Source organism: Xyrauchen texanus, chromosome 28 (assembly GCF_025860055.1).
Source record: "Xyrauchen texanus isolate HMW12.3.18 chromosome 28, RBS_HiC_50CHRs, whole genome shotgun sequence".
NCBI classification, from domain to species: Eukaryota; Metazoa; Chordata; class Actinopteri; order Cypriniformes; family Catostomidae; genus Xyrauchen; species Xyrauchen texanus.
The window spans coordinates 9,322,186-9,338,913 of record NC_068303.1 but is presented as its reverse complement, the minus strand read 5'-3'; the positions used below and the strand labels follow the sequence as shown (position 1 = coordinate 9,338,913).

The 16,728-nt window shown below is 34.5% G+C and overlaps 2 protein-coding genes across 2 annotated transcripts; both read right to left on the bottom strand.

The window, feature by feature from the left end:
• Positions 1 to 75: 75 nt before the first annotated feature.
• pbk (PDZ binding kinase) lies at positions 76 to 3,888 on the bottom strand. The gene is made up of 8 exons (XM_052096434.1): positions 3,811 to 3,888; positions 3,582 to 3,655; positions 3,332 to 3,425; positions 3,084 to 3,223; positions 1,339 to 1,508; positions 1,085 to 1,214; positions 830 to 1,003; positions 76 to 498 (listed from the first exon to the last, which is right to left on the bottom strand). The coding sequence occupies exons 2-8, from the start codon at positions 3,649 to 3,651 to the stop codon at positions 266 to 268; spliced, it is 1,011 nt and encodes a 336-aa protein (XP_051952394.1). The 5' UTR covers positions 3,652 to 3,655; positions 3,811 to 3,888; the 3' UTR covers positions 76 to 265.
• A 3,213-nt stretch (positions 3,889 to 7,101) lies between these two features.
• LOC127622321 (solute carrier family 35 member D3-like) lies at positions 7,102 to 13,916 on the bottom strand. The gene is made up of 2 exons (XM_052096391.1): positions 13,049 to 13,916; positions 7,102 to 10,479 (listed from the first exon to the last, which is right to left on the bottom strand). Exons 1-2 carry the CDS (start codon positions 13,482 to 13,484, stop codon positions 9,647 to 9,649), a joined length of 1,269 nt encoding a protein of 422 aa, XP_051952351.1. The 5' UTR covers positions 13,485 to 13,916; the 3' UTR covers positions 7,102 to 9,646.
• Positions 13,917 to 16,728: the final 2,812 nt, after the last annotated feature.

Here is a 16,728-nt window from a genome sequence, read left to right as displayed (position 1 = left end):
ACTTTTAGTCTGTCAAATACATTTTCAGTTTGATATTTATATATGACAACATTTCAAAATACAGACAGTATTTTATTCAAATTGCACTGTAGCCACTACAGTTTTTACAATTCAGACAAAGTTAAAGGTCGAGAGTACATAATGTCTCCTTTCTGAAGAGAAAAGTATTTACAACTTGACAAACAAATAACCCACGTAAAATCGTAACTAGACAACAGGTAAGCATACAAATATTTCAGTTTGACAGGAATTTAATAGTTAACGATTAATCAATTACAAGGACCTCACTGTCTTTCTCACAAAGCTGGTTGTTGGATTCCAGCACTTGGACAATGTGAGCTGCAGAGGGCCTTTTATGAGGGTCTTCTTCTGTACAGAGACAGAAGAGCTCCACCATCCTCTGGTAAGCTCCTCCAAGAGTGGCTGAATCCAGAGCCGGTCGAGTCCCCAGTCTTTCATAATATGCATCTTCATCAAAGTCTTCTTCAAAGGAATCATCTAAGAAATGTATAAAAAGGCATTTTAAAGGAAAAATTGGTCCTTGCCACAAAGTCTTCTTGAAAATTTGTTTGCTAATTTGAACTTAAACACTTGTACTCAGGAGAAAATGTTCAAAAATCCATAATCTTCAACATTTGAGTGACAATTGAAAACAATGACTGCACCCACAAATAACTGTAAATAGAACTTATGTAGAAAAAAGGGCATTCAATGTACAAATAAAATTATTCTTTGCACAGTAATACATTTGTGAAATTGCAGTTTTGATTTAGAAATTATAAAATGCTCTACTACAACCGTAAAACTGGTCTGTCTGATATTGCTTTACCATCATCACCCTCAGTGTCCAGCATCTCCAGGTGAGGAACAGAAAGAGTCATCATCTCCCACAGTGTGAGCCCAAACGCAAAGATGTCAGCTTTATCTGTAATAATTCCGTCCTCCAAAGCCTCTTTTGGCTTCCATGGCTCTGTTCCAATGTAGCAAGCCTTTGGATCATTCACTGAGAAACACAAAAGACTTATGAGCATCTTATCTCTAAAATGGTCATAAGGGGAAAATATAATATAGAAAATTCACATACCCTTCATGTTCTCATCCAGTGCGAGAGACACACCAACATCACAGATTTTGATGCTTTTAAAGTCACCCTTGATGACAACATTGCATGATTTTATGTCTCCATGCAAAAGCTTTTTCTCATTGTGCAGGTACTATTGAAAAGCAATTATGGAACACATTAATACAAGCTCAAGTTGGCAAGTGTTAAACAAATAAAAAGCAGTAATTTTTTGTTAGTATCATTGATGGAAAATTGGCTGTTATTGATGTACATACCTGTAAACCACGTGCAACATGAAGGGCCACTTTCTCGATAGTGGCCACTGAAAATGCCTGTAGGCCCTCCTCTTTTCTCTTCTCAATGAGATCATTCAGAGATTGCTCACCACCATACTCCATCGCTAAACACTTAGAGCCATCCTTTGCTGTGGTGAATGCTCTGAAGCCTGAGTTTAGAAAACCATAGTAAAGATAAGTCATGTCTGAATGATATAATCATTAAATAGATCAATTCAGAGATCTTACAGTCAACAGGAAATTAAAACCAACCCCATTTACTATACAAAAATACATCCATCTTATTGTGAACGTTATACCAAGTAAAGGAAATGGGTGTCTTTGTAATCTTTTATTAACCATTTAAACTAGTGGGACCAGGGGCGCGCTATATCGTGAAATAAGTTTATGCTGAAAACATTCAAGTCCCCAGTTACATAAGTTGGGCATACGTGGTATCATTTGAAAGTTTAGGATCTGAACTTTTCACAGAACATCATCATGTTTGCATTTATTTTACTGTCTTACATAAAATAACAAAATAAGGGCTGAAAAACACCAAGAGGTAATGTGGTAGAAATATTAATATGAATTTTAAAGTCTTTTGCATTTCACTTAAATGGACATGTGATGTATAAAATGAAAGCTCTCATTCTCAGGTGACTATATTTATTTTGTTCAAAAGATTCACAGTTCGAAAGATTTTCAAAAGAACCACAAAGTGAAATATGTTTTCTCTAAGACATAAAATACAAATGTCTCTTTAATGCGCCGAGCACTGCTGCTGTAAGCCCAAAGTAGCAATCAACTTTATATCTGTGCTTACTGTAGGCAGTTATTTACAAAAGGAGCAATTTTTTATTGTCTGTGAGCTTGCTTGGCTGAATAATCCAATGTTATATCTTAGATGTCCAGAACAAAAAGCATGCTAAAACATACAAATATTTTTATCGAATATTGCTGATAAAATGTTATATATCATCAGAAATCTCAGCATTCTAATGGCACCAAGATTGAGCATCTAGTCCACTCAGAGGCCCAGATATTCTGTGAAACAATGGGGGTGGTACAAGAACTGAAAACTAGACTGTATATTTATGGGCGAGCACATCTGTGAGGGCTGAAATGCATTGGAGCGCCACCAACATTTCAGATCTGCATATTGTTAAGGAACAAATATTATTATTTTTCCTTGTGCTTGCTGCCATCTAGTGGAATTAAATAAGACGTTTTGCAGGTAGATTGAGTGAACAGAACCAAAATGACATGCTTACAACGTTAGGACAAAAATATCTAAATAATTATATACATATATACACTTTGTTCATCATTACATTGTAAACATATACAATAGTATTTATGGGGAGTATAATTGGGAGTCAGTTTTTTATTTTTAATATGGGTGTCTTTTTCCCCCCCACAGTATGTGTGAATGGTGAGCTTTTAAATTTGCAAGTGAAAAATGGCAGAAGGCAGTATAAAAAATGCAACAAGTTTTAAAATGTAATAATTAAAACTTCCTCTCAAATTATTTTCCTTTTCAGGTGACTTCACAAATACATCAAATTTTTTTAAACCCTCCCCTCAACTATCTTTTCACTTTACATGATTAATTATCATATTACTTTTATTCCTCATTAAACATCCTGTTTCACTCAAATCAGATTTTGGAAGTAAATTTAGGGACAAATGGCATTTTATGTTGACTTTCAGCCACTGGTAATACAAAGGAATATTTACAGTACCAACAATATTGGGGTGCTTCAGGTCTTTTAAGATCTTTGCTTCCTCGCACAGACGCCTTTGATAGACATTCATCTGACTCTTTGCACACTTGCTGTTGATCTTCTTGATGGCCCATGGTGAATGAGTCTGCTTTCCCATCCTAATGTATATATAGGTTATACATTGTTTATGATGAATAGAGGATTAAACTTTTCTATTTGACTAATTTGAAACAGGTAGTGCAAGTGTTGATGAAATATATACCAACCTGTTCATGAGATAGACATTAACTCCAGTCCCACAGCCAAGCTTCTTCATGAAGGGAGAGGCAGGAATGGTGACTGGGGTCCCACATGCACTGACTAACCTCAAATACATTAAATTTGTATTACTTTCATACAACCCACAATAAACAGATCACAACATCAAGACTGGAGAAACCCCCGTTTAAATAACTGCAAAGCCCAAATTAAATGACAATAAATGAACTTTAATGACTGAGTAAAACACAACTCTACCTGGACTTTTGACTTTTGTAGGCTTGCAAGGTGTTTTAAAGGCACAAGGTGACTCTTTGTTGGCCTCCATTTGTCTAAAATTAAGAAATAATTTTATATTGCCACAACCGGAAAAAACAAAGACACTCTTGATACATAAGCTTAATTAATCACGCAATACACAAATTGATAGAAATGAACAAAAAATGTTAGCTAATAATGCGTAATATAAGCAATATATTTAAATTACACTCGAGATTAACTTTACAACTGCTGAAAAACGCGCCCGTCTTTCAAATCCACCCGTTTGATTGACGTCATGCGAATGGTAGAGCTACAGTGTCCGTGGAGGGACAATGCTTGCGTTTTCGTTTAATTTATTTAGTTCCTTACTACAACATGCGCTGAGAGCTGAATCGCATACTACCATACTACTCTTACTATTACTGTCATAGACACACGAGTAGTATACGTACTATGCAATTCTGACCTCAGCCATGGTGATTTATATTTTATTATATTACTATGAAATTATATATCGCTAAATTTGTTGAAAAGAGATAACAGATAAAATGTAATTAAGATACAGAGATATAATTATAATTATCAAGAGATATAATTACACATTTCTGTTTAGCTGGATATAATTTGTTTTTCAAAACAACTGATACAACAGCGATCTTTATTAACATGAAATATTTAAATATATAAAAACAAAGACAATGTGTAATCTGGAATTATACAGTTGAAAAAGACAGAAATTCAAGACAATAGCACCAAAATAAATAAATAAAATTAATATGTAATTGTTAAGGGAATTAAATAAATGTATAGAGAAATTTAGAGAAAGCGTTTAGAGAAAGAGCTTCAAATATTCAATGGGTGCATTTAGCTTTTTGGTTGATCCAGTGGTCTTGAATGTACAAAAATTGCTGATCTATGAAAAATGTTTGGTACTGAATGTTAAAAGGGTCTCTAAATTTATCTTTAAAAAATCTGTATAATCACACAAAATCAATAATACATTGTAGGCTACACTAAAGTTTAGAAATACACATCAATACTGTAAGTGCCCTCAGTTTAAACTGCTAGACTGTACCATGTGACTTGTTCCCACTAGATGGCGTCACATTATTGTTGTTGTTTTTTTAAATCATGTATGTGCGCCAACAATACGTTCCGCTATGCCCGAAGCGAGTCTAGCCAATTTAATGGCCCATGTCCAAGCACTTCAATGTAGAGTGTCATTTTCCAAGCTTCTGTATTCAAGCTACTTAGCTGTGGAGAATGTGAGAGACAGAGAGTGTGTGGGAAACTAATTTAAAAGCAAAGAAGTGGACTCCAATCAGATTAATCAATGATTTGCAAATCACTTCTAACCAAGATTTGAATGTGCTGATAGAAGACAACAGATCAGAGAAATGTGCTCCATAAAACAGCAATGATCCAAATGCATCAATTAATGAAGAAAATGCTCTTTTATGTCTATTCAGACAAAATGTATACATAAATTTAAAATGCAGGTGCCGTGTTTTTTTTATTTTTGTAATATTGAATGTTTGGAGTGTAATTAGATTCTGTTGTTAATCTAAAGAACAATCTGTTCTGGAAATATCTATTTGACAGTCTCATGCAGCCATTGAACATTAAATTAAACTCAAAACCAAAAGCAAACAAATGCATCATCAAAAGAACATGTGATACGTACAACATCACAAAGCAGAACATCTTTACCGCCATGACCTGAAGCATGACATTAACTTTTTATGTTTGGCTCTAAGCGTTTGTGCTATATTGTCTGGCAAATTGTCTTTTTGTATTATGCCTTGAGCAAAAAAAAGAAGATAATGCTCCATTCTGTGCCCTGGCTGTGGATCTATTATCAATTAAAAAAATTATAACAAAAGCACCTGGTACTCATGAGAAGTTTATTTGTTTTTACTTTGTTCATTGTCAGGCAAAGAGGATTTTAATCCATGGGGAGTTTAAAATAAAAGTTGCTTATTAAACTCTTTACATTGCTCTGTAATTTTTATGTCATAACAGATAATACTGCAATGGTAATGGAGTCTAGTTCATTCAAGGTTAACATGATTTATTCAGCAGATGCTTTTACCAAGTGATGGTATAACTGGAACTGGAACTGGAAGAGTTCAAAGATTAGTATTTGGTATGTCCCCTTTTGCTTTAACCCTTAAATGCACACCTCAGGTCTTTAGTGACCTGGGACCTTTTTCCACCTCCTTTACCTCATCCATTGTTTTAAATTATGCCCCCACCTCTTTAGTATTCCTCAACCTTTCTCTTATGACTAGTTTATCAATAGAAAAATTGCTAAATTCACCCCCAAAATATTTTGATTCCCAAAAGTGTATAGGGTCTTTAGTGACCCGAGATATGCACTAGTGTCGCAATATATATTTCCACTTCTATAAATAATACTTTTATGATTATTTCAAGTTTACTATCACAGGATAACCATTTAGTTGTTTATTACAAGACAAATGAGTGCCATATTCAAATTACTATAATGTCGATTCTTTTTGTGCAATGGAGGCAAATTATCATTATCCCGTATGCATATACATATACATGTTATACATAATATTTGTTACTCAAAGTGGCACTGTTGTTTCAGTGATTGACTTGATTTATATCTGACATTGTTATTTGATGAAGTAAACTATAGCAAGACAAAAATTAACAGTATATGGCTACTGTTGTTTGAGTGTACTACTGAAATTCTGTTGTGCATCTATTTAGTGCCTGAAAAAATATATATATTTGTAACTTATGTTTAGCTTATGTGTTAAGTATAGCTCAGTATGCAATTGACAGCCAGTCGAGTCTTATACATTTCAGCATAGAAGTAATGAATACCATTCTATATTTTGTTGCATCATATCTTTGACATATGTCAAATAAAAACACCAAAATTTACAAAATAGATATTTTTTCTGTTATATTCAAATTGTCTTAAAAATGCTTTGACATATATATATATATATATATTTTTTTTTACAGATTATGTAGATCCATTTGTGATGATAGATAGATAGATAGATAGATAGATAGATAGATAGATAGATAGATAGATAGATAGATAGATAGATAGATAGATATATGACAGACAGACAGACAAACAGACAGACAGATAGACAGATAGATGACAGACAGACAGACAAACAAACAGACAGATAGATAGATAGATGACAGACAAACAGACAGACAGATAGATAGATAGATAGACAGACAGACAGACAGACAGATAGATAGATAGACAGACAGACAGATAGACAGGTAGATAGATAGATAGATAGATAGATAGATAGATAGATAGATAGATAGATAGATAGATAGATAGATAGAAAGAAAGAAAGAAAGAAAGAAAGAAAGAAAGAAAGAAAGAAAGAAAGAAAGAAAGAAAGAAGTGCCGGGTTGCCAAAGGCTTAAGGTATGTAATGATGTCAGGTAAAACGCCCATGCATTTAAGGGTTAATAACAACATGCTCTTGAGCTTGCATAGACTCCACAAGTACAAAAATTTAATGAGACAGTACATGTTATCCAGCAATTTGTGCATGAGTTGTAATCTTGTGCGCCTCAATAGAAGCAAGGAAATCTCACCTTTTGTACAGGTGTTAACATGGTTAAAGTCACAAATGTAATTATTTGTTAGTTACAACATTGCAGAATCTTAAATATTTTGTATTCATTTTACTGATTAGATTTCTTTGTTTTCATTTTTTCAATATCCTGACATTTTCTTGTTTAAAATTAAATAATGAATCCCAGATTTTCAATGTGGTCTCAGACTTTTAACCCCACTTTATTTAAAAGGCACCCTTGGACATATCATCCTGCAGTTAAACTGCTGACTATGCAAGTAAATCTTAATTGAACACATTGCTTATGTCCTCATTTTGGCAGGTATGCTAAAGAGACATGTTAATTTTGTGTGTTTGGATAAGGAAATGCTGCAGGGCTTCTATATTTAGAAATCTATTTGTTTATACAGTTTTGCCATTTTTAGTAGTCTAGCAATCCCTACCATTGTAATGGTACTTCTGCTACAAAAAACAAAAACAACAATGAAATAATTTATAATGGAATGAGTAAACATTCACTATGGTAAAGTAAGCCAATACAGGCTCTAAAGAAATTGAATTCACAATAACCTACTGTTATTTTGCTCAAAATGTAGCTTCCAGATCTACAGTATATTGTTCTGAAAAACAAACTGTATCATGGACATCTGGTATTCAAAGATGTTTTTTTAAATGATTGCAGTTTAATCAAACTAAAACTATTGGTGGGTATGTATTATGGGTATGTATTATGCACATTATTAAAGATACAAATAGATCATAATTTACATGGCAGCCAAAAGTTTGGAAGAATGTACAGATTTTGCTGTTTCAAAGGAAATTGGTACTTTACTTCACCTAAGTGGCATTCAAATGATCACAAAGTATATTCAAGACATTACTGTTGTAAAAAACAGCACCATCACTATCTGAAAAATGTAATTTTTGATCAAATGTGCACATGCCCCATTTCCAGCAGGCATCACTACACACCTTATCCTTGAGTACTCATGATAAACTGCTAATTTGGTTCTAGAAAATCACTTGCCATTATATCAAACACAGTTGAAAGCTATTTGGCCCATTAAATGAAGCTTAACATGGTCTTCGTATTTTTTTTTTTGAGGTACCACAATATGCAATAGACTGGCATGTCTTAAGTCAAGTCAAGTCAAGTCAAGTGGTTTTTATTGTCGTTTCAACCATATACAGTTAGTACAGTACACAGCAAAACGAGACAACGTTCCTCCAGGACCATGGAGGAACGTTGCTATTATGTCAAAAATGGCAAAAAAGAAACCGCTTTCTCTAGAAACTCGTCAGTCAGTCATTGTTTTGAGGAATGAAGGCTATACAATGCTTGAATTTGCCAAAAAACGGAAGATTTCATACAAAGATGTACACTGCAGTTTTCAAAGACAAAGGAAAACTGGCTCTAACAAGGACAGAAAGAGATGTGGAAGGTCAAATGTTCAACTAAACAAGAGGATAAGTACATCAGAGTCTCTAGTTTGAGAAATAGACATCTCTTATGTCCTCAGCTGACAGCTTCATTGAATTCTACATGCTCAACACCAGTTTCATTACAACAGTAAAGAGAAGACTCAAGGGTGCAGGCCTTATGAGAAGAATTGCAAAGAAAAAGACATGTTTGAAACAGAAAAATAATTGGAAATGAGTGTTATGGATCTTAAAACCGTTGAGCTTTTGTGGGATCAGTTAGACTGTAAGGCGCATGAGACATGCCAGACAAGACAGCCACATCTATGGCAAGTGCTACAGGACGTGTGGGGTGAAATGTCACCTGAGAATCTGGAGTATCTGTCATTGATTCACGTGGAGGATGAGAACTCTGAAGTAGTTTAACTCAAATTGTAATAGTCATTTTCACGTCATTAATGTTCTGTCTATACATTGTGATCAGTTGAATGCCACTTTGGTGAATACAAGTACCAATGACTTTCCATATGAGCAAAATCTGTTCATTATTCCAAACTTTTGGCCGCCAGTGTATATATAAAGTAATTTTCAATAATTTTCCATTCTACATGCAAATGGAAAAATTCACTGCCTCACGTTCAAGAATTGCATTCGTAGACAAAACACAGGCACAGACATTGCGTGCAAAGAAACATAAATAAACATTCAAAATCAAAAGCAATCCAATTAAATTGAGATATTTGTCTTTGTACTGTATTTTGATTTTCGAAAGTCATTTTTAAACTGTCTTTCATTTGATGAGAAAGATTATGTAAATCAGAGGATCCTTTATTTTATTTTTAAGTCAATAAATTGGTACATATGTTGGATTCCTCAATATCGTTTTCATAATCTCCAAAATGCTATGTTATATTCCCTCTAATGTACAAACAGACTATACCTCTTTAAAAATATAAATATTATCCATAAAACCATATTCGGGAGAGTAAAAGGTAAACATTGTGCACACCATCAGTTTTTTTTAACACTTAACATGCATTTCTTGCAGACATCCAATCATCAAGGACTTTGAACCTCCATATTGTCAAGTAAAGTATCTTTCTTGAGGAACTTTAAGGTGCGGATGGATCTCCAGACTCCTGTATAACTGTCGCTTAGAGAATTTCTTGCAGGGTTGCTGTCTGATCGGACTGCTGGTCTTTCTAATTCTATGGATTCTGCAACTTTATTCTCACCAATGGGATCCTGATCATTGCCATCAACTGATGCAGTCAGGCTGCCATTCGGAATACTGTCAAGATTGTTTGGAAGAGTTTCCATATCCCCATCAGGCTTGGCTGGTTCCACACAAGTTTCTCCTGGAAGTTCTTCATCCTTGGTGGCCTCGTCCATATCCTGGTAGTTCAATTTCTTTTGTGTTTCATGGTACTTCACTATACAGTATGTGATAGAGCCGATTGTGTTAACCACTATGCCTGCCACAAACAGTTTGGTTGGCGAGACGTCACTGAAGGCCAGCATGCCCACCGTGATGGTGGCTATACTCTTTACCACACCTACAAAGCTGGTGGTCACGGCAGAGTTGATATAGGTGCAATGCAGTGTGGTGAAGTTCATCGCACAGCCGATGAGGACACAAGCACAAAAGATACCTGTGATAATAGGGTTCTTCCAACCTTCATAGGTCCACATGTCTATGGCATCCATGCTTATGATGGAACAGATTAATAGAACTGGAGATGCGACTACGGCAATGGTGTACTGGGCTGTGAGTGGGCCATAATCACTGTCTGCACTTGCTTTCTGGATAAGTACCAGGTAGGAGGCATGGACGATGACAGCTAAAACACCAGTCATGTAGCCAAAAGGGTCACCTGTTAAATCTCCTGCACCTGCAAAGACACAAAGTGACATGGTGCAAAGTTAAATAGACTGTGCACTGTGTGCTGTACATATGATCATAAAACAGTTTCCGAAGTATCCATGAGATGTGTAATACAGACATCACATGCATAAGCCCATTTTAAACCTCCGAATATGGGTAGTCCATGTGCTTTTTTTACATCAACATCAAGATTTTACATTTAAATTTATATGAATGTACAAGGGAAACTGTAAATTGTCATGTGACTAGTTACCATTCTTTTAAGCTTTATACCAATTCAAAATGTTTTTGCCATATCTATTTAATTTTAAAATGGTTTAGAGACTACATGTATAATATGAACTTGCTGTGAGGAATTACAAAATTCATTTGTCGCAGAAAGTACAACTATTGCATGTACTGTAGTTTCCATAAATATTAAGTTAGCAAATTGCAGTCATAAAAAACATGGCATAATGCTGTTTAAAATATATTTAGATGGAATGTAGTTTATCACACCGTCAACTACTAATTTATGAAATTACACTAGTTAATGGTTAACTCCTAAGTAGTTAAACGTACTGTAATATTATGGTAAAAAATTGGATTATAAGGTGATATTCTAAAAACAGAAAAGAGATAATAAGCTTGCAAGTTTTAATTTGCTAAGTTCATACTTTTTATTACAGTGTTTATGTTACTCTATATTGTACCAGTACTATATTGTACCAGTACTACATTTGTAAATGTAATTTACAAATAGTGTATTTATTAAGTACACACTAACACTAATTAAAGTACTGTGCATGTACTTACACTCAAAAAATTTCAGAATCAGAATCAGAATCAGAATCAGCTTTGTAAAAAAATTTTACAAATTGATCAAATTTAATTATCTTAATAAAATAAAATTACGTTTTATTAATTTCATTTTGTTAAGGATTACAAAATTCAGTTCTATTGAAATTTGCTATGAAAATGAAATTAAAAGTAGGCATTTTTTTTAGTAATAGGCTATAATAATTATGAAGAACTTCATTACTTTGAACCTACTTGTAACACATTGTTCACTCATTAATATTATTTCTATAATCATTCATTACAGTAAAATGTATTGTGTTGCATAAGAATTTATTACAGTTAGAACAATTATTAAATTCACTTATTTTTTTAATAGGACAATAAATCCTTTGAAAAATCTAATTTATTTAAAGGATTAGTTCACCCAAAAATGAACGACATTGAATTGATGCATTTCTATGCCCAGCCTTATTTTTATTTATTTTTTTTTTTTTAAGTTTTTGGACCAGTGCCAAATCACAGTGGATGGTGTTACCTGCGCAATGCCAAAAATAGAAAACAAGTGATCGATAGAATGTACCGTCACTTGTCACTGCTGGTTAAGACAAAACTCTGATTAATATATTAAAGTAACCTTATATTGCATGTCATTTGCCATCAGGTTAGGACACAGTGTGATTGTGGCTGCCTGTAGCCTCCTCTATGTGTCTGTCTTATTTCCGAGTACTCCGTTCAAAAAATAAGGCTGGGCAAAAAAATTCATAAATTCTTCAACTACACACTCTTCAGACATGTTTAGTAAGTTATGTTCTCTGTTCTGTATGCAGCTGTGTTGTGCTCTGTTGTCGATATCACTATGGAGGACCTGTTTTCAAATAAACAAAATTTGTTTTTGCTTGAATGCCCCAAAGTCGTGAGGGGGCCGTGTGAAATGTTGCTCTCGTGCTGTAATGAACTCGCACAGGAGATCAATGGTCAGTGAACAGTTTCACTAAATAATACATTAGATTTTGGTTTGTTTATTGTTATTTGATGCTTTCATAACAATAATGAGACTCTTGGGATAATTTATTAATTATAAATAATACTTTTGTATTCTTTTGAAGCTTGAAGAAGTAGTCACCATAAACTGCCTCTGTATGACATCACTGAGTGCAAAAGGTTTCCTATGTTCTCCTTTTGTGTTAAGAAAAAGAAAGTCATATAGGGTCATAACAACACATGGGCGAGTAAACAATGACTGAATTTTCATTTTGGGGTGAAATATCCCTTTAAATTAATATTCTGTGTTCAATAAAAGCTAAACTCAGTTGACAGCATTTGTGGAACAATGTAATTTGAATAATGTTGATTACAAAAAAAAAAAAAAATCAGAATTTTATGGTGAGGCACTTATCATGGGGCCAATCTATACACGTTAAAATAATCATTGTTTCAAAAGTAGCTACAGGACGTAAACAATATGTGTGTTAACATGATTTTAATGTTATAAAATCCAATGTATATATATATATATATATATATATATACCTCCAAAAATTGGCCCCATTCATTTTAAGTGGATCATTGTAACTTGATGTTTTGATGATTGTTTTTTTTTTTTTTTTTTAGCTGTCTAAATTAATTTAATGTTAATCAATATTGTGCCACAAATGCTGTCGATTGAGCTTAACTTGTACTGAACCACGAATATGACTATATATCTTATATGGAATATTCATATATATATATATATATATATATATATATATATATATATATATATATATATATATATATATATATACTATTCTTACCAGCCAGTGCTGCTCCACCAGTGGTGATGAGAACTGCTGCTATAACCCCAGGTGATGGGATCCCATTCTTCAGAACACACACTCCAATTCCCAACGTAACCAAGGGTAAGCATCGCTTAAACACAACATACATGGGTAAACTCAGTCCTTTGAGAGACCAAAGAGTTAACGTGGACTGCAGAGTTGCCAAAATACAGACACTCGCGAAAACTTTCACTAACTGAAAGCTGAAAGGTGGTATGTCTATTTTACCCAGTCTCCTCAAAACCTCTAATGTGAGCGCCGCAGTGCCACTGGTCAGACACTGAATTAAAGTCAAATACGTGAAGCTATACGTCGTGATGAGGAATTTTAACAAAATATTGAGCGATCCCGAAAATAATCCATGCGCGACGGCCACCGAGACGCCCAGCAAACGTCCCTTGCAAACTGCCATGTCTTCCTTAAACACTATACGAATGGTAGAAAATTCAGATGATCAGGTCAGATCCAATACAAATATAGAGTAGGCTATCTTATGCACTAAGGCAAAAAATTAACCATTAACATACAATCTGTCGTAAAAGTAGGAGTTCCCATGAATAAGAAGTGGGCGCAAAATAAACTATAAGCTCAAACGTATCAAACTAAAGAATATATGTTCATTACGAAAAAACAAGCGTGTCCACATTGACTGGGGTTCCCGGCGTCTCCGTATTACGCACTCAACGAGTTCTGAGTGCTCTGCTGAATATTCACCTCCGCTCTCCAGGTCCTCCCGTGCGTAATTCACAAAACGCAAAGCTCTGGCGCTGTGCGCTGCTGAATTAATGCGACACTACAGCAGTAGCTCCGACTCTTTCCATTTATGTGGAATGACTGAATTGGAGTACACAGCAGCCAATCCATTTAGCCAACTTGATGTAGCCTACTTTACACTTTTATACTCTGAGTTAGTACTAAAACAACTATGCAAAATGTGGGTAAATTAGAACTGTAAACTGTTATAGTTCTTTCCTTAAGCGCCATTACTTTGTCCACACCGCAGGAAAAATCAGATTTTTCCTCAAATACGATTTTGATCCGAGTGACTGTTTTAACTGCAAGTTATATGTGGCCAGATCAGATTTTTTTCAGTTCAGATTACAGTCGCTTTTGCAATCATGTCCACATTAGTTGTCATGGGTAAAGCAGCAACTTGCCTATATGCACCATGCATGAGGTTTTATCAATGGATGTTTTACCATTGATTATAGTTTTCATGAGGGCAGTATCCAAATATGAACATTCTGCACAGACAATGGCTTAAAAATGGGAGAGGTGGCAAATGCAATGTTTGCTGTAGCTAGTGTTGTTGCTGCCCGTTTTAGCAGGGACTTCCTGTTTTTTGACCGAAATTACAACTTCTCATAGCAGAGAGCGAAACATCCCATATCGAAGGCTTTGTGTCCCGAATTAAATCATAAAAGTTCGGACGATAAGACTGGACCAGTGTCCAGTGATGAAAGTCTCATACTGCGCAAGCGTCCCGTATTCGTTTGACATTCAACACTTTATCGCGTTGTGGTTTCTCGCAACAGGTATGGGTTACTGCACTTTAGCGCATCTCTTTGGGTAAGTTAATACAATGTCTGTATTATTATGCTTTGCGTGCCCTGCAACATATAAATGACATATGGGTGTGTTTCATTCAAAAGTGATGATCTCTATGCCCTGTTTACCTTCCACTGTGACAGTTTTGTAGGGCTGAAATGTGTAATAAAACACGATGAACTAACTTTTGAAGTAATTTTTTATTGAAAATTCTCTTTGCCACGATCATACTGTGCGGCCATCATCATTGTATTAAATTCGAAGTGAATTATGCTGTTCGGAGCAATATGTTTTCTCGTTGCAAAATCTGACGTTTAACAACCATGGCGCACAGCAAATAATGAAAAAAAAACCCCCACATGAAATCCAATCTGACCGTTCAGACTGAGACGCATTAAGAAAAATCAGATTTTAATCGTAGCCTATTTAATATGTTTTTGTCCTGTTCAGACTACAAAAACCTAAACAGATTTGAGTGACTGAGTCCAAAAAAATCGTATTTGTTTTTCTGCAGTGTGAACAAAGCCCATGTCCAGATACATGACTGGATTTTCTCTAGTTGTAGTTTGAGCTTCAAAACTTTGTGTTTACTTGCAAAGGCTTCATATCAGTTTTATTGACTCAAGGTCATTTGGTTAACGACAGCCTTCGGAAAATCCTTAAAACTGACATGCACAAGGCCTACTATTTTCTGTACAGTATTGTAATGTAACTTTGTGGAAATAGTGAATAATATATTAATACACTTAAAAAGTATCATGGTTATACACTCACCTGAGCACTTTATTAAAAACACTGTCTTCAGCTGTTGTAGCCCATCTGCCTCAAGGTTCGATGTGTTGTGCATTCTGAGATGCTATTCTGCTCACTACAATTGTAAAGAGTGGTTATCTGAGTTAGTGGAGCCTTTCTGTCAATCTGAACCAGTCTGGCCATTTTCCGTTGACCTTTCTAATCAACAAGGCATTTCCGTTCACAGAACTGCCACTCATTGAATGTTTTTTGTTTTGGCACCATTCTGAGTAAACTTTAGAGACTGTGCATGAAAAACCAGGAGATCAGTTACAGAAATACTCAAACCTGCCCGTCTGGCACCAACAATCATGCCACAGTCAAAATCACTAAGAACACATGTTGTCCCCCAATCTGACGGCTGATGTGAATAACCGATTAATCGGCCCATAATTTTTAATTTTTTTTATTGAATGTTAAAACTTTTTTTGTCTTTTCGTACTGTGCACTAACATAGAGGCTAAAATGAGTAAAATTCCAGATGCAGGTTTATTGTGCAACCAAAATTCCAGTCATAACTAGAAAACAAATGCCGATTTGGTGCATAACGCAGCAGTTTTAAATATAAAAAAGCCCAAAATACACTGGGGACTCTTATTTTGAAATATCTGTGCTTCCAAACACAACATGCACACTTGCAATCATCTACAATGCATTAAAACATAAATGCTATAAAGTAAACATTGTCATATGGGCTAATAAATATTGTATAAGCAGTAGATCCTCATTCATCAATAGTAGGACAACAGAGTTTGCTTGTCAATTGTTCTGCATTCCGGTATTATAAAATACTTTTTTCCTTCTCTCTAGCAGCACTGTCAGTCAAACTCAACAATCAATAAATGCTACATAAATAAATGTTCAACATTTATATATATATGTCATTTAAAAATATGTTTTTTTTTGTAATAATAATTGTGATTTAGTTCATAAACAGTGATGATGACATGGACTTGGCTCCATTACAATCCTCTATATGTAAATATTTAACATATTAAGCTTTTTATATCCTATACATATTCACCATATTAAGGGCATTGGCCAAAGAGGAACATGGAGAAGAAAAAAAATATCGGCAATATATCGATATATCGGTCCACCTCTAATATACATTTATAGTACCATGTAAATACCATAGTATATGAAACCACCGGAATTCCATCTGATACCATCAGCCAGCGTACTTTTTTGTCAGGGTAGCATTATTATTGCTTTGTTTAATATCAGTATTAGTTTGTTCAAATTTGAACATAATATGTATTAGTATGACAGTTATATAACTATACATGTATGAAATTATCCAATATTCCTCAACC

Bases quoted from the DNA above. Each gene is read 5' to 3' on its own strand.
- LOC127622321 (XM_052096391.1), bottom strand. From the start codon at position 13,484: ATGGCAGTTTGCAAGGGACGTTTGCTGGGCGTCTCGGTGGCCGTCGCG. The intron at 10,480-13,048 runs GTAAGAATAGTA...GTGTCTTTGCAG, and splicing joins TGGTGGAGCAGCACTGGCTG to GTGCAGGAGATTTAACAGGT.
- pbk (XM_052096434.1), bottom strand. From the start codon at position 3,651: ATGGAGGCCAACAAAGAGTCACCTTGTGCCTTTAAAACACCTTGCAAG. The intron at 1,004-1,084 runs GTATGTGAATTT...TGTGTTTCTCAG, and splicing joins ACTGGATGAGAACATGAAGG to TGAATGATCCAAAGGCTTGC. The intron at 499-829 runs GTAAAGCAATAT...TACATTTCTTAG, and splicing joins GGACACTGAGGGTGATGATG to ATGATTCCTTTGAAGAAGAC.